This window comes from Fukomys damarensis, unplaced genomic scaffold (assembly GCF_012274545.1).
Source record: "Fukomys damarensis isolate Sample0158 unplaced genomic scaffold, DMR_v1.0_HiC HiC_scaffold_20, whole genome shotgun sequence".
Taxonomy (NCBI): domain Eukaryota; kingdom Metazoa; phylum Chordata; class Mammalia; order Rodentia; family Bathyergidae; genus Fukomys; species Fukomys damarensis.
This window is the reverse complement of record NW_022900932.1, coordinates 12,657,237-12,677,851: the sequence shown is the minus strand read 5'-3', so window position 1 is coordinate 12,677,851 and position 20,615 is coordinate 12,657,237. Positions and strand designations below refer to the sequence as shown.

The window sequence follows — 20,615 nt, the reverse complement described above, 5'->3', positions numbered from 1 at the left end:
CTAATGAACACATGAGTGTTCCAGCCATCGGGGAGGGTCATCCCACGGGGGCATCCGCTCTCAGCCAGGCCTGCTGGGTTTGCTACTGGGCACTGAGGGGCTCGGGCCTCTCTGCTTCCCAACATTAGCTCCTGATGGGCTCTGTCCCTGTGCAAGCCCCTGCTGTCCCTCCTCGTTACCCCCTCTGTACCTGTGCCAGGCCTGACACTGCCCCCTTCTGGTCTCCGGAAGTCACGCAGGCTCTCAGATGTGCAGTGGGGAGTCCCGCTGCCGGCCTGAGGCCGGGTCTCCCATCCCACTCTTAGGGTGGGGAAGTGCCAGGCTCCCACGGTGCTGGGGTGGCTGTCACCTCCTGTCCCCACAGACAGTTTCTAGATTCCTGTGTTTGGAGACTCTGGCTGGTGTCCTTGTGGGGCCTTTATGTTTTACCAGGGTACTGTGTACATGTGTGCAGCTTTCGAGAACAGGCCCTTTGGTGACCCCGAGAGAGAATGTGTCCAAGAATCTGGAAGAACGTTTTCCCTGAGTGTGGAGCACAGAGTCAGTGACATCGAGATTTCTGGGACTCAGGGTTGGTGCATGAGTGTGTACATCTTAGATTCCTGGGCTCACCCCAGAACAGGACCCATGGCTCTCCAGGAGAGATCCGGTTAGGCAGGGCTACACCAGCGTGCCCAAGGTCCAGCATGAAAGTCTCCCAGAAGTGTGTGGGAAATGCTGCTTCTCAGGGCCCCTGACCTGTTGTTTCTGAGGTTCTGGTGTGGGGCCCCCGCAGACTGGGTTTTATTGAGCCTCCAGTTTAGCTGGGGAGGCCACAGCTGCAGGCAGAGGGTTCCAGTGAGGAAAGAAGGTGGTGTTTTTGCTAGAGAGCCAGGACTGGAGGATGGCCAGGTTCTAATAGCTGGAGTCATGCTGGAGCCAGCTGCCTGCATGCGGGAAGATCTTGCCACAGTCCCTGCATCCAGGGCCATGATCAGAAGCTGGCAAGGGGGATGTCCTGGCTGTTGGATCACACCAGCAGTAGGAATCACCCCCTGCCCCTGCCCTCCTTGCGCCTATTTTGTCAGAGGACTGAACAGGAGCTAAGAGTAATCCACTCACTTGGAAGGCTGAGGCAGGTGGTGGAGTGTGGTTCAAGGCCAGCTTGAACTGCATAGTGAGTTCTAGGGCGAGCCTCTGTCTCCCAAATAAAAACCAGTAGAAAGAAGGCAGCGTGGAAATGAAAATACTCAAGTATATGCTGAAGACCTGAGGCAAATTAAACCTTTCCTTTAAAAAAACAAACAATGCTGGAGAGCAGGCGGATCAGCTGGCTTTTGTCACCAGCCACTGGAGGCTCAGGGCTGGGTGGGGCTGGGAGGGGAGGGGAAGTCAGTGTACAGCCTCGTGGATGGATGGGGATGGTCCGGTTACCACCCTCCTGTGAGCTAGATTGTGGCAGAGTTAGGGGAACAGCTGCTTGCATGCCTGTGCCCTGGGGCACTTGATGTCTGATGTCACGCTGGGGAGTGGCCCTTGTGACAGGTCAGGACTGGTCGCTTGGGCCTTTGTCAGGTAATAATTGGAAGAGCACTGTGCCGGCCAAACCCACAGATAGGAGTCCGAGAGAGCTGCGGGGTTCTGGAGCAGCACCGGCGCGGGGCTCCATTACCTGGGAAACCCACCCCGGGGAGGGACAGCTGTGTCCCGGGAAGGGCATGGTGTTGGCCTGTGTGCTCAGACCCCAGTGGGGCCTTGGAAAGGCTTGGGGAAGACGAGATCGAAGCAGGCTCGAAACAGATCCTACTGCTTTCAAAACTGTGCAGACGGGAATTGAGAGGGTGAAATAGGAATAAAATGGCTAAAGGGGAAGTGGGAAGGGGAGGGGAAAGGAAATAAGGGCAAAGAAAAAATGGGAACAAAGTCTTTGTAAATAGGGAAGGGTGAAGGGGGTGAAGGGAGGGCAGGGGTGTGGGGAAGAATGAGAACCAAGACCTGTCATGTAAAGGTACAAGATCCTGTAACTGTATTTATTGTTTGCTTTAAATGTCCCAATATACTTAATGGAAAAAAACTGGGCAGACGGGGCTGTGCTTTCTGGAGAGGGAATGCCGGAGGGAGTGTTGGGGCACTGGGGACACCGTGGCCCTGCAGTGGAGTGAGCCCCACCCTGGGGCCCCCTTGGGACAGAGCTCTTGCCCAGAGTCAGGGAAACTCCCCAAAGCCCTCTTGGGAATGCATGCGGTGCCTTACTGCTCCCCTGGCTATTAAGATGAATGGGGCCTGTGTGAGTTATTTTCATCCTGGAAGAGCTTTGTGGCTGTGTGAGGCAGGAGGGGCAGCCACAGGTGCAGTCAGGAATGCCCCGCTGAAATGGGCCTTTTTGTTTGGGTCTCACTGTACACTTCAGACTGGCCTTGAACTCACTAGTGTAGCCAGGCTGGCCTCAGCCTTCTGGCGATCCTCCTGCCTCAGCCTCCCAAGTGCTGGGATTACAGACATATACCACCACACCAGGCTTAAATTGAGCCTTTTAAAGGCTGCTTTTAATTAGATAATACATGCACATGGCAGGAATAGGAAGGGCTCCTATGTAAGCAGCATCACTTCCAGCCTCTGCTTTCCCCTAGTGTTGGTCACCATTCCAGGGATGGTGTGTGCGCATTCACACACAGACACCTCCCAGGTCGTGTGTTTCTGGTTTGTTTCTTTCCATATTAGCCTAGTTTACCCGTGGTATGGCTCCTTGATCAGCAGTGGGGATCATTCCATGTCCTGGTAGACAGAGCTGGCTGATTCTGAAATCAGCTTTACACAGCTACTTAGGGCTCTGTTGTGAGGTATTTAACCAGCATTAAATGGTGTAGGTTTTCTGTTGTTACAGGTAATTCCACATGAAAACTGTGTCCTTAATGTCATTTTGCACAGGTGTAAGTGAGTCTAGGAAGTAAAGTTTTAGTAGAGCTGCTGGGTCCAAGGTGTATCATTGCTAATCTTGGCACTTTTGTGCTTTTTGTTTGGTACCAGGGATTGAACTGGGGACCTTGTGCTTGTGAGGCAGGTGGTGGCACCACTGAGCTAAATCCCCGGCCCACCTTTGTGCTTTTAATTGATGATTCTCTTAGCATCTTAGAAGGTGAACCTCTTTTGCCTGTTCACCAGTTTCTGGTCTTTCTTGTTGTTTCTATTATTTTATAAACAGGGTCTCTGTGTTGCTCAGGCAAGTCTTGCACTCCTGGGCTCGAGTGATTCTCCTGCCTCAGCTTCCTGAGTAGTTAGTCTTTTCTTTTCTTTTTTTTTTTTTTTTTTTTTTTTTTTTTTTTTTTTTTTTTTTTTTTTTTTTTGTAAAACTTGTTTCCTAAGTTTGTCATTTCTCTCTACACCATTTTCTTTCTCTCTTTCATATCATATAGAAGCTTTATTTTATACCTTTGGGGTTTGGAACCATTCCGAGATTTGTTTGGCACATGAATGAGGAGTGAGTGGAGTGGAGAACAGGGCTTTGGTACCTGAAGGCCCTAGGGTGTCTCTAGCGGAGCAGGCGCCAGCAGCAGTGGGCATTCACAGCCCCACCTGCCCTCCTGTGGGGCAGTTCCTGTCTTCAACACCCCCAGGCTGCCTCCACCTGTAGGGCCAGGGCAGAGGGTCAGGCCAGGCAGGGACACCACTGTGTCTCAGGGCAGCACCGTTGGGGCCTCAGCCACCTGTGCTTAGGGCTCCAAAAGATAATACCGTGTGTGTGTGCATGCACGTGTGCGAGCGCTTGTGTGTGTGTGTGTGCCTGCCTGCGGGAGGCCCTGGGCCTGGTCTGTCTGTTTGACCACGCCTACTCTATCCAAGGTCACCAAGGTGTCACTGGCTTCCCACTGCTTTGCCTGGGGTCACTGCTGGACCAAGTGGCTGCACCTGTAGGCCTGAGAACCAGCGCACCTGCAGGGACCAGCGACCCCTTAAGGAAGTCCTTCATCTTCCTTATCAGCCACAGGCTCTGTTCTTCAAAGTAGCAGGAGGGTGCCTAGAGTCTGGTGGGTGAAGGGTGTCTGGCATGGCCCCTGGCTCAGAACACCACTTGGGAACTCATTGTGACCCAGAACCAGATATTGTGTGATATGGTGACTGATGTGCAGAAGAAGGAGCAACTGTGGCGGTGGATGGGTGGCTGTCCAGGAGGGGTGCTGGGAGCTGGAAAGAGCAGGCAGGTTGCCACAGTCTCTGAGTGGCTGGTGTCAGTTGATCGGGTCCCTCCTGGGCAGTTTATCCGGCCCGGGACATTGCCAAGGATCTGTGTACAGAGGGACTTAGGGCCAGCTGTCCCACTTGCTGCCCTGGGTTCCGGGCCTCTGCCTCCCTGCCTGTGTGATGTATGAGCAATCGCTTCTCTGAGCTTCAGCTCCTGGGGTCCTTCCTGCTGCCAGGGGCCAGTCGGGTCCCTTCGCCCAGTGAATTTGGGAGATGGAGAGGGCAGCCTGGTCACCCCAGGGTAGCGTGGGCACAGGGAGACTGGCGGGAGGGCTGGGGATAAGGGCCCAGGAGAGAAGGCAAACAGACCTGGAGCCCTGAGGCCGAGTGCTGTCTGGCACCTGAGAACAGGTGCGGTGCGCAGGCTGTGCCCTGGTCAGCGGAGGTGGCCGCGAGGCGGGGTGGACTTTAATTTTATTAGTCCATGTTTGCAGAGCACGATGGTTACATTCATTGTGGGGAGTTGTACGTGCACGTAACACATCCTCATTCTTTCTCATCCCCCTCCCGCCATCTCTTGGTCCTCTTCTCTTCTGTTAACAGATCTATCTCACCATTTCCTATTATCTGTCTTTTATTTTGCTGTTTATTTATCCTTTGGGTTTCTTGTATAAGACAAACCATGTGGTAGTTAAGCCTTTATGTCTGATTTTTGTCCGTTAACATGGTTACAGGGGGCCGAGGATTTAGCTCAGCGGTTCGGTGGCCTGCCTTGCAAGCCCAGGGACCCGAGTTCAATCCCCGGTACCAAAAAAATCAAACAAAAAGACAAACATTATGGTCCCAGGGTGCATCTGTTTTCTTACAGATGACTCAAGATTATCCTTCTTTAGAGCAGAGGAGTACTCCATTGTTGGGAACCCAAGGGCTCAGACTTGAGCCTGGCAAATCCCTGCAGCCATGGTGCAGGGCCTGGCCCTGAAGTCCTAGCTGGAGGCCTTGCAGGGATTGGAGATCTGGGTGCAGGGAGGAGAGAGGGTATAAACTGCATTGCAGCAAGCGGGCCTGTGCACCTGCTCCTTCCTGGGCCCCGTGGTCGCTGTTCTCATGAGGAACCGGGACTGCAGGCCAGGGTAGAGATGACCTGGCTAAGTCTGAATGCCCCTTTTCTTCCCTTTCAGATCTGACCATGAGCTACCCAGGCTACCCCCCGCCCCCTGGCGGCTACCCCCCAGCTGCACCAGGTAAGAGGGGTCGGAGTTCCCTTGCTCCCCATCCTCCCCAGCACTGCCTCGTGGGAGGAGAGAACAGAGGAGGGAGCCTTGGAGCTGGTTCCAGGAGTCCTGGACAGGGCCAGGGTCCTCCTGCCTTGTTAGCCAGTAACTGTGAACAAGTCTTTCACCTCTCTGAGACTGCATTTTTGCCTTTCCTGGATCTCCGCTTGCAGAGCTGTCCTGGACACCAGAGATAAGACAGGTGAAGCCTCAGTCATGGTGTCCCCTAAAGCATTGCCATTGTCACAGGTGCTGGCTGCACAGGAAGGAAGTAGAGGCATCAGTCACGTGACTGAAACTGGCCTGGCAGCAAAGTTTATCTTGACCCTTAGGAGTCCTTTTTGTCCTGTTTGGTCCCCGAAGCTGGAAAAAAGTAGGAGGTCTCCAGGGATGATAGGGAGACATTTTGAGGATGGTCATCTTCTAAGGGTGTCTGAGCCGCACTGTCCCTTCACCCCGGGTTACCCCAGGCCCTCATTCATTCTGGAGAGCCGAGGTCCTGGGGCCCACTTTGGACTCGCTGTCCCTCGCCTTCGGCAGGCAGAGGACAGGCCCAGTGGTGGGGCATTGCTGCTGTGGCCGCACTGCTGGAGCAGCACCCCCACCCCCGACTGGTTAACACTGACCTTGTGCCCCTCTGCAGCAGAACTCCCGCGGCTCTGCTCTTTCACCCCTGAGCAGCAAGAGAGGGCGGGCAGGCGGCTTAGTAGAGGCTGTGCCAGGAGCGTCTGCAGCCTCCCCCCATGGTGCCAGCTGCCCTGCCGCAGTTAGTTCTCAGGGGCAGAGTTCATGTGAGGCATCGCTCACTCAGCCCTCACCGCAGCAGCTTGGGCTGCAGGAGACGAGCCCCGAGTAGCTGAGAGCCCAGGACATGGTTGTTGCTGGTCCAGAGCCGGGCATGTCACTGCTATCCCCTTGTGGGTAGTGGTTGGGGTCCATGTTTCCCGAGATGCAGGCCCGAGTCCCTCCAGGCTGTCATTCTGCCTCTCCTTTCCTGTTACCGACTTATCACAGTGAAGAGCTCAGCTAGTGGGGACCCCTGCCCTGTGCCCGTGCAGCTCTGAATCCACGGGCCCAGCGCAGAGTCCCAAGGTGGTAGTTCTGTGTCTGTGCTCCTGCTCCATGTCGTGGGCCCTCGCTGCCTCCTGAATGCCCCACTGAGTATTCAGTGGGGAATGGGGGCGAGGCCTCCTCTCTGGCCTGACTCTCCACCTGGCCTTTCTGTCCTCTGTAGTGCTGGCCCAAGGCTCTGTTCACCTCTCCCGACTCCCTCTGCCTCCCTCCACTGGGCAGGGCATAGGCTGGGGCTGAGAGCTCGGTGTTACTTGCAGGTGGCGGCGCCTGGGGAGGTGCTGCCTACCCGCCGCCCGGCGGGCCCCCCATCGGGCTGGATAACGTGACCAACTACGCAGGGCAGTTCAACCAGGACTACCTCTCAGGAATGGTGAGTCTATGCTTCTGCCCGGGGCATGGCCACACCGCCGGCCCCCGGGGATGTAGGGTGTGCCCAGCTGCCTCTTAGAACAGGAGGGTCTTCATCAAGGCTCTGCCAGCTGCATGATGCCGCTCTCTGCGCCTCAGCTCTCCCTTCCATAGATTAAGGAGTAGGAAATGCACTGAAGGCATGATTTTTCTGGGTCCTTCTGGTCCTGGTGTGCTTGGTCGGGTGGATCTTTGTGGAAATCTGCTGAGTACCTTATGAGCTCAGTGCAGGGTCTGAGGAAGTGAGGCTGTGTGTGTGCATGCGTGCGCATGCTTGTGCTGTAAGTGTCTTGTGTACCTTACGTGTGCGTCCTCATATGGGTGGCTATTCTGGTTTGGTCCTGGCTGGGAGCATAGCAGTAGCTTGGGCAGATATGCCCGACTTTCATTTGTTTTAAAATAATGTATTTTATAAGGTGAAACCTAGAGTGTGCTTAGTGGAAACAATGCAGCCAGTACACACCCAAATTTGTGCGAGGCCCAGTTCTAGGCACTGGGAATTTGTGAATAGAACCAGTGGGAGTCTCAGGCCTGGAGCACTTACTGATGGGAAAGGGGCAGCCAGAGTCAGCTCTGTGGCAGTGCTGAGATGGGGGAGCTGTGGGAGCAACAAGAGCTGGTGAGGGGTAGGAGCTGGGTAGGTGGGGAGGGGTGGGGCATTTAGGATAGGGGTCGAGGCAGGCCAGAAAGGGACACGGACTGAAGCAGTCTGCCGCAGGGGACGGGTGTGCTACATGGATGTGACCCAGAGAGCCCTGGGCAGCAGGGGAGGCTAGGGTGGCCGAGAAGGAGTGGGGGTCCAGGTCTCCTGCCCAGCCTGCAGGCCTTCATTGTGAGGAGCTCGCGTCCACCCAAGCCTCACCGCCAAGGTGCGTGTTCAGCAGGGTGATGAGATGGGGCCCCACCAAGCCTATGAGAAACCCCTGTACTTTCTGGGCCTCTGAACTCTGCCTTCACTCGTGGGCCTGGGAAGGAAGGAGCAGGCTTCGGAGGGGAAAGGGTGGGGGTGCCTGGTCTGGGCCCACAGGGAGTCAGGGTGCCGGCTGCATCTCGTGAGGTGCTCCAGGGCAGGGGCCAAATTCTGCGATGGGGCTCCGGTCAGGGAGGGCAGTGGGCAAAGCATGGCTGGACCTGCAGTGCGTCACAGGCTCCGCTTTGTGCCCTTGCAGGCGCCCAGCATGTCGGGGACGTTTGGAGGAGCCAGCCTGTACCCTGGAGCGCCCGGGGGAGGTTACCCTCCTGTGCCCCCTGGCGGCTTTGGGCAGCCCCCTCCTTCCCAGCAGCCTGTTCCTCCGTATGGAATGTACCCACCCCCTGGAGGGAACCCGCCTTCTGGGGTGCCCTCCTATCCACCCTACCCAGGGGCACCCATGCCACCTCCTGGGCAGCCGCCAATGACCTACCCTGGGCAGCCACCAATGCCACCCCCGGGGCAGCAGCCAATGCCGACCCCAGGGCAGCAGCCGATGCCAAGCTACCCAGGATACTCAGGGTCTGGGGCCATCACGCCCGCTGTGCCCCCATCCCAGGTGAGTGTGGTCCAGCCCTGAGCCCAAAGGCTGGAGACTTTTGGCCAGGATGGGAAGGCTCAGTCCCACAGCTTACATTTCTTGGTTTGTTGGAATATACTTTTCTCCCAGGCCCCCACCCCTGGGGCTGAGGGAGCCGCCTGCCCCTTCTCCCAGTCTGGCTAGACATCCTGAGTGCAAACTGGGTCAGGGTGCCCCAGCAGCGCCCTTCATTCCTGCTGTGACGCAGTGGGCTGTGTGCTGTGAAGGAGATGCCCAGGCCACCAGCCTCCAGGCTCCCGTGCCCAATAGGCCCCAAAATGTGCCTTCTGGATGGGGTTTGGAATGTTCTTGCAGTCCCCTTTGGGGAGGGAAAATTGTTGGCAGGTCCTCCGGGTTTCTTTTGGCTCACTTTGGAGAACAGTCTGTGCTTGCAGGGCCTAGGACCCATTGTCATGGTTACATGGCCAAACTGGCCCAGCACAGGGCTGGTGGTATGTGTGAGGTGACTGTTTTTAGCAGGGGGTCCTCTCTTTCCCCTCCCAACCCCTGCCCCATGTTCCCTCAGCCATCATCTCTCTGAGCATGCGTCACTTACTGTAGCTACTGACAGCAGGCAGGTTAGCCTGGTGGCTGAGTGCCTTTGAAAGGTTGGGTACTGCAGCTCCTGGGGCCCTGTCTGGAGCACCCTGGTATGTGCCACATTTCCCTGTGGCAGGAGAAGGCCTTAAGCCTCTGCTCCTGCAGCCTGCCCTAGAGGAGCTGGGTGGGCATAGGACAGATTCTCAGGGCCAGGATTTAGCCGTGGGGTCTCTCCGCTCAGGAGCCAGGCAGGGATCCAGTACCAGGATTTGAGGATGGGTAACGCCATGTTGGGCAGCCTTTATTAGAGTCCTGTAGGAGAGCTGTTGATTTCTGGATCCTTCAGACACCCAACTCTTGTCTCAGAGTCTGGGGGTGGAGCCGTCTGAGGGAGGTGGCATGCAGATCCTCTTACCTATGATTGTCTGTAGTTTGGAAACCGAGGCACCATCACAGACGCTTCCGGCTTTGACCCCTTGCGAGATGCTGAGGTCCTGCGGAAGGCCATGAAGGGCTTTGGTGAGAGACCCTGGGGGGTTGATGTCCTCCCCTTACCCTGATTCCTGGGCAGTTTCACAGGGGCTCTGTGGTCTGGGGAAGGTCAGCTGGGCCCAGTGGTGATGGAAGAGGAGGTGATGCAAGGTGGGGTTGGGTTGCCCTGGAGAATTGGAGGCTGCAGACTGGGATGTCAATAGGTGCAGAGCCTTCCTGTGACTCTTGGCTCTGCGGCTCCCACCTCCTCCTCCCCAGGCACCAACGAGCAGGCCATCATCGACTGCCTGGGGAGTCGCTCCAACAAGCAGCGGCAGCAGATCAGCCTGTCCTTCAAGACGGCCTATGGCAAGGTGAGGCACGGGGAAGCAGGACCTCTGGCGGTGGGGTGGCTGCGCTGCCCCTCGGTTGGAACCGGGGGGCCTGGACACTGAGCTACACAGGGCACTTCCCGCTGCCACCTCCTGGTGAAGGATGCCCCAAGGGAACAGTCCCTGAGTTCACGGGGAACTGAAGTTGGCACAGGTACCCACAGTTCTGGGCTCTAGTCACGACTCACGAGACTGGGGACACTTCCCCTCCCCTGGCTTCAGTTTTCCTTCCTTTGCACCTGGGGAGGTTTTGCTCATGTGAGCACTTTGGAGGGAAAGGCTTTCGGGTCAGAGTAGATGCCGGGGGGCTGGGCTTGAACTCCCAGGTAAAAGTTGGGCCAATGTTGACTAGAGTCAGCCCCCCTCCAGCCTCAGTGCCCTGTGTCCCTGGCTTCCCCTGGTAGTGCAGGCTCTGAAAAGGGTCCTGGCAGGGCCTGAGGTCGGGCTTCTGTCCTTGGGGCCAGGGTGATGCCCATGTCCCCCATATCTCTGGAATCTGTTCTCGTGTGTACGCTCCCCCAACCCCTCACAGGTTCTTCTCAGTGCAGGCTTGTTCCGTACAGTTCTCTGTTTTTGTTTCGTTTTGTTTTGGTACTGGGGATCAAACTCGGTCCTTGACATCGCAGGCTTGTTTTACTTGCTCGTGTGAATATCTAATTAGGATTTGATCAAAGACCTGAAATCTGAGCTGTCGGGGAACTTTGAGAAGGCCATCTTGGCTCTGATGAAGACCCCAATGCAGTTTGACGCCTATGAGATAAAGGAGGCCATCAAGGTGTGTACGTGTGAGTGTGTGCGTGCCTGGGTCGGCATGATGTGGGTCTTAGTGCTGTTGCTCCGTGCACTCCTGGCTTGGAGTGCGTGTGCTGTGGGAAGGGGTTTCCCATGGTTTCCCCCAGCGTTTGCTCCTCTCGGGGCCCAGCTGAAGTGCGGACCAGCTGTCCCTTCTCCAGATCCCAAGTGGGCAGCTCCGGCGCTCAGTGCCTGTTCGCCGTCTCTGCCATCCAGTCATTTTTTGACTGTGGTTGGGGCTTATTAGGTCCTTAGGGTCCCGCAGGGGCTGGCTTAGCCGCTGCCCAGCGCCACCTCCAGTAGCTTCCTGTGTGTGGGGGGTGCTGCATCCAGGGTGGGGGACAGTGGTGCCCAGCATGTGCGTGGCCCTGGGTAAGGTGGCTGGTGCGTATGCCCTCTGTAAATGCTGTGTAATCCGAGGGTAGCTTGGCACAGTGGTAGTCGTAAAAACAGCTGAAGCATGCCGTACTTCTTGCCTGACCCGAACTAAATGCCCTACGTACCTTAACTCATATGATCCTCATGACTCCTACGTGGATCACTCCCATTTTATGGACCAGGAGCCCAAGGCACAGAGAGGCTAAGTAACTTGCCCCAGGTCACACAGCAAGTAAGCTTTGGAGCCAAGATTCAGACCTACCTGAAAGCCAGGCTGCTGACCCTGTCCTCCACCTTCCTGCTGTGCCTAGCATGGTAACTCCTCTGTCCTCGCTGTTGCTGCCCTGTCCTTGAGGTCTCCACACACTCCACAGTCCAGTGGGGAGTCTGGTGTTTCTACAAGGTCACTCTGATGTCTCTTGCTGACTGCTGGTCTTCCCAGTGGTTGTCGTCTCACTCAGGGGCTGAAGTTGGAACACGGCCACCTGACCACGTGCCGTGTCCCTGGGCGGTTGCTGCACCTCTCTGAGTCTCAGTTTCCCGGTTGGTGGGAAGGCCATCGTGGATCCCTTCCCAAGAGGCGGTCACCCGTGTCGTGGTGCTGGAGGTGCAGTGGCCGTGTCTGTGTCAGAGGCCCTGTCATGCGGCTCCCGCTGTCCCTCCCTCCCAGACACTGTCACAACCTGTGGTCTGCTGTGTTCTCCACCGCCACAGGGGGCCGGCACGGATGAAGCCTGTCTGATCGAGATCCTGGCTTCTCGCAGCAACGCACACATCCGGGAGCTGAGCCGCGTCTACAAAACAGGTGCCTGCTGCGCCCGCAGGGCCTCTGTACCCTGTGGCCTTGGTCACACCCTCTCTGTGGACCCTGTACCCCTCCAGGCCTCCTTATCACCACTTCCTTCCACTCCCAGCCTGCTGGGTCACACCCGATGCCCTGCCCTACCTGCAGTTTACCTGGACAGGTGACTAAGGTGGGGACGTCTGGCCCGGAAGACCTTGCGTGTGACCTGGCCGAGCCTGACCAGCGCTGTGACAGCCCCCGGGGCTTAGGCCTGTGTGTCCCTGGAGGACCTTGTGGACCACGTGTCTCCCTGGCTCTGGGCCCTGGGCCCTCCTCCCACTGCTGCCCACAGCTGCCCAGATCTGCAGTGGGCCACAGGGTGACCTTCCTGTGCCTCTCTTGCAGAATTCAAGAAGACCCTGGAGGAGGCCATTCGCAGCGACACATCCGGGCACTTCCAGCGGCTCCTTGTCTCCCTCTCTCAGGTGCTTCCCCACACGGGAAATTGGAGTGGGACGGTGGGGTGGGGCGGCAGGGAAGAAGGGGAGAATGGGGTGTCGTGGTGCATCGCTCCAAGCGTGGGCTCAGCCTGGCACCCTGCTTCCTCTCAGGGAAACCGAGATGAAAGCACAAATGTGGACATGACCCTCGTCCAGAGAGATGTCCAGGTGAGTGGCCGGGTGGGGCATCCCCCTGGCTTCCTGAACCAGGGGTGTCCACTACCCTCTCGCTTCAAAAGAGGAGGTTTTGTAGGATTAAAAGAATGGTGGATATGGTATGGCTTCTGGGTCCTGCTCTGCCTCTCATCAGCTGTGCCCACGAGCAAGTCCCCGGCCTTCTGGACTTCACTTTCCCCTCCTTGTAAGGAAGGGAAATAGTGCTGGGGATTTAGCTCAGTGGCACTGCACCTGCCTCACAAGCACAAGGTCCTGAGTTCAAACTGTTTACAAAGAAATGTCAAGAGAGGGGAATGGCATTTCAGTGGTTGACAAGTCACAGTTATGGGTGTGGGTCTCTCGTGACTGGTGGTCTCTCCATGTCCAGGTGCAGCACCATTCTGTTTGCATAGTGCAGAATTGGCCTTCGCCTGCTAAGCTTCAGAGGGCGGGAGCCTGGAAGCCAGCTGTCACCTTGGTGTGCAGCCTTAGAATTCTCCGTCCCCCTTCTGAGTTGCAGACAAGTCGGGGAAAGTCCAGGCAGCTGAGTGGCTTCCTAGAGAAGTTTGCATTTCACCCCCAGGGTGCTGGCTGGAGAGAGCCTGGCTTCCTGGTGGGATGGAGCTGGGGTACCTCCCCCACCCTTCCTGGAGGGCAGAGGTTTCATGCTGTCCCTCCTCGTCCCTAACCTGAGTCAGCTGCACCTTAACCTGTAGAATATCTGAGCTTCTCCGAGCTTCTGGGTTTCAGACCCTTAGGTCACTGGGGCAGGGTTGCAAGTTGGCAAATATTTTGGGTTTAGACCTTCAAAAGTTTAACGGGCAATTCCAAATTGTGCCACTTTTAAACCTACTTAATGGTCTAGGTAATGAAAAATATCAAATTACGTGAAATCCCACATCCACAACTGTGGGCCGGCTATCAGCTGTTAAGAGTGTTCATTGTCTCATGTGTTCCTTCTTATCTTAGGGAAATTGCTTCTCAAGATTGGACATTTTCACACGGCAGTGTGGATTTTGTGGTCCTGCTGCTAAGTGCTCACCTCTGGGTGCTAAGTCCTGGCCCCATAGCTCTATGGCAGCTTTCTCTTGGATATCCTGCTCTGAGTTCCCCATCCTCAGAATATCCCTTGCTACTTCCACTTCTGTTGCTACTTCTGCCTCTGAGGCTCCCACTGCCAGGGCGCTGGTGCCCATATCCTTCCCCTGAGGGGCTGAGGCCACGCATGCCCCCCCTTGCCTGGGTGACCTGTGCCGGGGCTCAGGACAAGGCCGGCACAGCATGTCTTCCTCCTCACACAGGAGCTGTATGCGGCCGGGGAGAATCGCCTGGGAACAGATGAGTCCAAGTTCAACTCCATCCTGTGCTCCCGCAGCCGGGCCCACCTGGTGGCAGGTAAGGCAGTCCCGGCCCCTCAGGGCTGGAGGGGAGCTGCCCCCTGCTGGTGATTTACCAAATACCACCCAGGGCTTTAGGCCAGCAGGGGCTCTGGAGGAAGTCAGGCTGGGCCGTGGGCCGCTGCTGGGGTGTGGGGCCACGTAGCTGGGAGTGTCCTGGGGGCACCTCACCAGGTGCTCTACTGTGGTGTGACACGGTTGTAACAAACACTAGCTAACTGTTGTTATGTGCATGGTGGAGCTCTGGCCACATGCCCATCCCATCGTAGGGTTGAGGGTGCCATGGGAAGAGCACCACGGTCCTGTCCTCACCAGGCTTACCACCTTGTTCAGGGACAGCCAGGGAGCACATACAGAGCAGTCTCTAGGTCAGGCGGCAGCTCCTGCAGAGAGAAATGGTAACAACGGAGTCAGGCAGGGCACAGTAGGGCCGAACCGGGGAGAAGCCCATGGCACAGTGCTCTGCAGTGGGGACCGAGAGGGGCTCCCAGGGAGGGTGCTGGGAGGAGGGAAGGTTAGAATGTGGAGTCTGGGTTCACTGGGCTCCGAGTGGGAGCAGTAATGCCTGACTTGTCTTGATTTTGTTCTTTTGACAGTCCATGTAATTCAGGCTATCCTTGAACTCACGGCAATCCTTCTGCCTCGGCCTCCTGAGTATTGGGATTACAAAGTATCAATCACCATGCCCAGTTAGCCTGTCTTAAATACACTCAGAGTACTTACCTTAGCCATAATGGGGCAAGTCCTCTAGCACAGGGTCTCGTTTTTAATCAGTGTTGAGTATTTCTCTAATTTAGCGGACACTGAAAATGAAAAACAGAATTGTTGTGGGAGTGCACTTTGTAAGGCGGAAAAAAAAATCCTCAATTGTGGCCGCACAAGGTGGTGCGCACCTGTGATCCCAGCACTTGGGAGGTTAAAGCTGGAGAATCACTTGGAGTTTGAGGCCAGCCTGGGCTGCATAGCGAGACCCCGTCTCAAAAACCCACAAAACAAGACAAAAATCATAATACAGGGACCCTGTGTAATCCCAGCACTTGGGAGGCTGAGGCAGGAGGATTGCTGTGAGTTCGAGACCAGCCTGTGCTACATAGTGAGTTCCAGGTCAGTCTCAACTACATAGCGAGACCCTGTCTCAGAAACAAACAAAAAAAGGAACCTGTGTATATGTGCATCTCTGATCTTTGGCGGTTCTGTGGGACACCAGCTAGACCAGCTCAGCCCTACCTAACAGCCTTCTGCTAATGCAGTCACCTCTTTAAAGACTCCATCTCCATCTCCAAATGCAGTTTCATTCTGTAGTACCCAGGGCTAGGAGTTTAACATGGATTTGAGGGGAACCCAGTTTGCTCTGTGATGTGTATCTCTGCCTCCCTACTAGTTTTCAACGAGTATCAGAGGATGACGGGCCGGGACATCGAGAAGAGCATCTGCCGGGAGATGTCGGGGGACCTGGAGCATGGCATGCTGGCCGTGGGTAGGTGTCCCGGTGGCCTGTGTGTCGCCAGCTGCTAGGGTGCTCCTGGTCCTCTGCTTGAGGGTTATTGAGGGGTGTTGCGTTGAGAGAACCTCAGGGCCTCGTATCACCAACTGCAGTGTCCGACTGGTGGGACCTCATGCTGCTGCCGGGCCCAGAGGGCAGTGAGCCCCGCCGTCCGGGCTGGCTGTGTCTTGTTTATGTTCCCGCTGTGGCTGCAGAGGGGGGTGCTGCAGTGTGGACGTTGGTGGGAGGGCATCCAGCCGCTCTCCCGTAGGAAGGTGACTCACATCCTGCCAAGTTTCCTCTAAAAATACCTCTCTGCAGGCACTCCTCAGTTGTTTGTGATGGAAACATGAGGAAGATTTTACTTGCAACAGCAGAGCAGGCCCATGCCGGGGAAAGCTGGCTGAGCTCCGGCAGCTGTGCCCCCAAAGCAGGGTGCGGGCTTGGGGTCCGTCCCGCCATGTAGGCTGGGGTTCTCCCTCTGTGGCACCTTTTACCCACCTTGTAAAATCTTTTCCCATTTTTTCACACACTTTTCTTGGACAGACAGTAAATCCTCTTAAGTCCTCATTTCTTTGCACGTCCCCCATGGTGTGGCTCATGGCCTGAGAACTCCAGAAAGGCACTGATTTTCGCTGTCTCTGTGTGGGTCCCAGGATTGCAGTCGGCCCCTCCTGCCTGCTTAGCAGCACAGTTCTTTGCCGGGCAGTTCTTCCCTCCAGGTCCCTGTGGGCCTCCATCCTTTTGTCACAGTGGCAGCCAGGAAAGAGAGTGGGTTGGTGTCCAGGCTCTGCACGTTCCTGTTCCAGAGAGCTGGAGTCACGATGCGCCTGGTGTGGGGGTGGTGGTGGTGAGGAGATGGGTGCAGTGACGGGCTTGGCATCCCAGCCTCGGGGGGACACCTGTGGACTCACTCCATGCCTTCCTGGGCTGAGAGTTTGCTGCGGATCTAGTTATGCTGCCTTTCTCTCTCCCAGTGAAATGTCTCAAGAACACCCCGGCCTTCTTCGCTGAGAGGCTCAATAAGGCCATGCGGGTACGTAACACGGCAGAGCCTGGCCTGAGTCTGAGCCGTGAGTGGGGAGGGTGGGGACTGGGGAGGCGGAGGGCGTGGCCTGTTGCTCATGCCCCTCCCTTTAGGGAGCAGGAACCAAGGACCGGACAGTGATTCGCATCATGGTGTCCCGAAGCGAGGTTGACCTCCTGGACATCAGAGCGGAGTACAAGCGGATGTATGGCAAATCGCTGTACCATGACATCACGGTACGGACCCTGGCTACCTCCTGTGGCATCCCATACTGTGCCTGTGCACCTCCTGGGCACACCCCACCCTGTTCCCTTCCGCTCGCCTTCTGGAATAGTCGTGTGCTTGGTCTCTGGGCTGCACATGGGCACTGGGTGAAGGGACCTCAGCTCCATTCTCTCCAGCTTCCCTTGTTCATGCACTCGCTTCCAGGAGATTGTCAGCTCCTGAAGGTGCAGTGCGGCAGGTCTTAGCCCTGCATCGCTGGCCTGGAGCCCCACTGCCCAGTAACTGCGTGGGGTGTCTACCCAATAGCATTCAGAAAATCTCAGGGCCTCGCCTACCTCGGCCTTGACCTCCGGAGTCCCAGCCACTCTGAATTGTGATCCGTCAGCCAGAAGTCCTGTCCCAAAGGCTTCCTGACTCCTTGTAAGGCATAGTAAGGCAGCAGCTCAGTGCAAGGGCCTGTGGTCTCACTTAGGAGTCTGGTTCTGGCTTTTCTGCATGCTAACTTGTGCGATCTTGAACCCACCCGGGGCCTGGCCCCATCATGTTTAAGATGAGAACAGCAGTAGTTTCTCCCAAGGAGTGGTGTGAGTATTGAACAGGCAGTTTTTGCCGAGTGTCTAACAAATACTGGCTGCAGTGGATCACTGTGTTCCAGGGCCAGGCTGGCAAAATGTGCTCTTGTCTGCCTGGACTGATGGTTGCAGTCTGAACTCACCTGAACTTTGAAATTGAAAAAGTCGTCACCAGGTGGGAGGCTGAGGCAGGAGGATCGCTGTAAGTTCGAGGCTACCCTGGGCTGCATAGTGAGTTCCAGGTCAGTCTCAACTACATAGTGAGACCCTGTCTCAAAAAACAAAAAACAAAAAAACAAAACAAAACAAAACTAAATTCACCAGGGCCAGGTCCTCGTTCCAGACTCCCTGGCATTTGTCCCTGTTGGGCTTCTCTTTGAAAGAAGTATATGTTATAAAGACACTGCTGTGATCAGCGGAGAACTGGTAATTAGAGAGAGAGTACTTCCTGAGTAGCAGCCTGCTGAGCTGTCTAGAAGAAGCCATAGGCCTTGCCTCCCGAGAGCCAAGGTGGCAGGAAGTGCTCAGGGATCAGCAGAGCCCCTGCTCCCCAACAGTGAGTACAGAGGTGTCAAACAGCACAGGGTTCCTGGACACGTGGCACTCTGGGTGACAACAGTGTCCTCCCTTGTGTGGCTGAGGAGATAATGTGCTCCCAAGCGGGACACGTTGTTCATTATGGTAGAACCCCAGTTTGGTGTCCCGCACATGCCTGGGGAAAGGAATATTGATCAGCCTGGGTAGTGGTTTGGAGGCTGATTTTAGATTTTGTGGGATTTTTACTTACCTTTGATGACTGGCATGAGCGCATCTTTCTGTTCTTTAACAGAGGCTTGAGGATGGCTGAGGTGCACTTCCTGAGGTGCAGGCCACCTGCTCTGGGACACCTGGGGCAGGGACACACACACACACCCCTTAGCATGGGTCTGCTTGTCCACAAAGGCACTTGCGCCAGGAGAGTCAGCAGGGGACACCTGGGGCAGGGACACACACACACACACACACACACTCCTTAGCATGGGTCTGCTTGTCCACAAAGGCACTTGTGCCAGGAGAGTCAGCAGGCGGGAAGTGGCCATACCTCACTTAACTGATGTCCTTGTTCCTATGACCAGGGAGACACTTCTGGGGACTACCGGAAGATCCTGCTCAAGATCTGTGGTGGCAATGACTGAGCCGTGGTTGGTAGCTCGCTTCTGCCCCCTGCTGGCAACACAGTGCCAGGATGAGGCCAAATGATTGTTTCTCACAAATGCACCAGTAGCCCCGAGGTGCACTTCTGTCCCTAGAGCCGTGGCCCTGTCCTGCTCTGCCCCTCCTGGTCTGGACACTCTGCTGCAGGGCCTGTTGTGGCTAGAGCTCCCTCAGGGAGCCTTCTCCTCCCACTCCCGGCAGCCTCTGGCTGTTAGAGTAATGTTTTATTTCCTGACTTGTGCAATCATTCCTTGTTGCTTGTGGCTAAGACTCAGCATCATTTTAGTTGTATAATTTTGTATTATTCCTTGGATGTTATTGCCCAGCAGATACATATTAGTCTGTGTACCAATACACGTTTCTGGTGAGAACCGTGAACGTCTCCGAGGGCCTGCAAGGGTAATGTGTGCATCTGGTGAGAATGTGTCATGAGCTTTGTTTTTGCCAAACCCACTCCTTCTTAGGGGGGGTAAAAAAAAAAAAAAAGAGAGGCCAGACAGTCATTTCTTCCATCTCCCATGCAAAACCACAAGGCAAAAGCCCGTTCCTGACCAGTAACAGGGCTCTTTGTACTTTGGAATGTGCCTTAAACCTGTATGTCTGTAGCCAAAAAACTTTTTCAAATTAAAGTTGGCCAGCTCTGGAATGTTCTGGAAATCTGTTCCTGGTGCCAGCTTGTTTTCTTTCGCTTCAGGGCCTGGGGGTTCTGCCTCATTAGCCAGTGAAAATCTACACAACTTGTAGAAATCAGTGTTGGGACCCTGAGCATGGTTCATTCACGGGGACTGGCATATGGATGTGAGAAGGGGCTCCCCAAAACACCCTGGAGGTCGAGCACTGACAGGGCACAGGTATCCTGGGAGGGTGCAGCTGCAGGCCCCTGAGAGTAAGGGAGTGGGTGGCCCGCCACCCAGGTCCTGGAAAGGGGGCACAGGTTGGAGTCTTCAGTCAAAAGAGAGCATGTGGCTTTCATCCCTGCAGGTCCTCTGTGCCCTAGGAGAGGGGCGTCCAGAAAGGACAGGGTTCTAAGAATCACCACGTCTTTTCCAGAAGCACAGAGCTGGGCTCCCTGAGTACAGGGCTCTACCCTCTTCCTTCCTGACCTCCTGTATTTGAGTCGAGAAAGGGAAGAATCCAGAGGGACTTGGCTGGATCGAGCCTGCTGGGCCCTGGCAGAAACCCAGGGGAGTGGCCTGTGTCCCCATCTGCTTGGGGACACTGCCTAACACGTCACTGCCTGTAAGCAGTGAGAAGAGTTCCGGCAGCCAGGAGGCTCCGTAGAACGCTCGGGAACCGGGCATTAGCCTGTAGCTTGACCTGCCTTCCCGAACTGCTGCTGGTGTGGCCGTTGGATGGCTGTCTGCTTCAGCATCCATCCCTGGGGGCCCGTGGAGCCAGAGCTCAAGCTGAGGTCCCACCCCTGCTGGTCTCCAGGACACCCCTGTCCTGGGGCGGGCCTCTGCCCATGGGGTGCCAGCTGGTGGGATGGACGCCAAACGTAGTACGTGTGCTGAACTCAGCCTGAGCCTGGCGGCCCCCTGAGCGATGACAGGGCCTAGAGCTCATGTGCTCTGGTGTGACTGTGAATGTCCTGTGACACTGCTTTCTCTACACTTGAGTTCTCAGCTTGGTTCCCAGCCGGCAGTATGGAGCTTGTAGATACATTTACTTTGGTCCCCAAGAGAATGTTTAGAAATTTGCGTCTGTTGCCAGCATGTAAGCATTGGGAGCTTTCATGTTTTAAAAATCTGCAATTCTTCAAATTCTTGTCTTTGAAACACTGCCACACACACACACACACACACACACACACACACACACTCACTAGGCCTGCATTCCTGCTTGGCTGGAGCCAGTTTCAGTGTCCCTTTAGGCGTGGGTCCTCCACTTCGTGTATTATAACAGGCCTTGCTGTTGCGGCCCCTGCAGACCCTTAAATTTGAGACCACTGGTCTACACATAGATCCTCTTTGTTCTTGGTGCTGGCTTTCCCTGCTTTCCTGTGCCTCTGGTTGCCCTCTTGATCATGCCCAAGGGACGCAACCCATCTTAGTCACTTTCTTGTTACTAGAACAAAATATTTGACACCCACAACTTACAGGATGAGAGGTTTATTTTGGTTCACGTTTCATTCCGTAGTCAGCTGGCTTCAGTGCAGGACATGCAGAGAGCCATGGTGGAGGACAGCTGCTCACAGCATGGCGAACAGGAAGCAGAGAGTTAAGGTAGGACCTGGGAGG

General features: G+C 55.8%; 1 protein-coding gene across 1 annotated transcript; it reads left to right on the top strand.

The window, feature by feature from the left end:
- The first annotated feature begins 1,615 nt into the window (after positions 1-1,615).
- On the top strand, positions 1,616-19,037 carry Anxa11 (annexin A11). The gene is made up of 15 exons (XM_010617789.3): positions 1,616-1,820; positions 5,340-5,402; positions 6,764-6,876; positions 8,084-8,443; positions 9,436-9,523; positions 9,755-9,849; positions 10,529-10,642; positions 11,752-11,842; positions 12,227-12,306; positions 12,433-12,489; positions 13,779-13,872; positions 15,256-15,351; positions 16,335-16,393; positions 16,498-16,620; positions 18,297-19,037. Exons 2-15 carry the CDS (start codon positions 5,348-5,350, stop codon positions 18,354-18,356), a joined length of 1,485 nt encoding a protein of 494 aa, XP_010616091.1. The 5' UTR covers positions 1,616-1,820; positions 5,340-5,347; the 3' UTR covers positions 18,357-19,037.
- Positions 19,038-20,615: the final 1,578 nt, after the last annotated feature.

Excerpts from the sequence above, each read along its gene's own strand:
- Anxa11 (XM_010617789.3), top strand. The coding sequence starts at position 5,348 with ATGAGCTACCCAGGCTACCCCCCGCCCCCTGGCGGCTACCCCCCAGCT. Across the intron at positions 6,877-8,083 it reads AGGACTACCTCTCAGGAATG|GCGCCCAGCATGTCGGGGAC; the intron begins GTGAGTCTATGC and ends GTGCCCTTGCAG. Across the intron at positions 9,524-9,754 it reads GAAGGCCATGAAGGGCTTTG|GCACCAACGAGCAGGCCATC; the intron begins GTGAGAGACCCT and ends CCTCCTCCCCAG.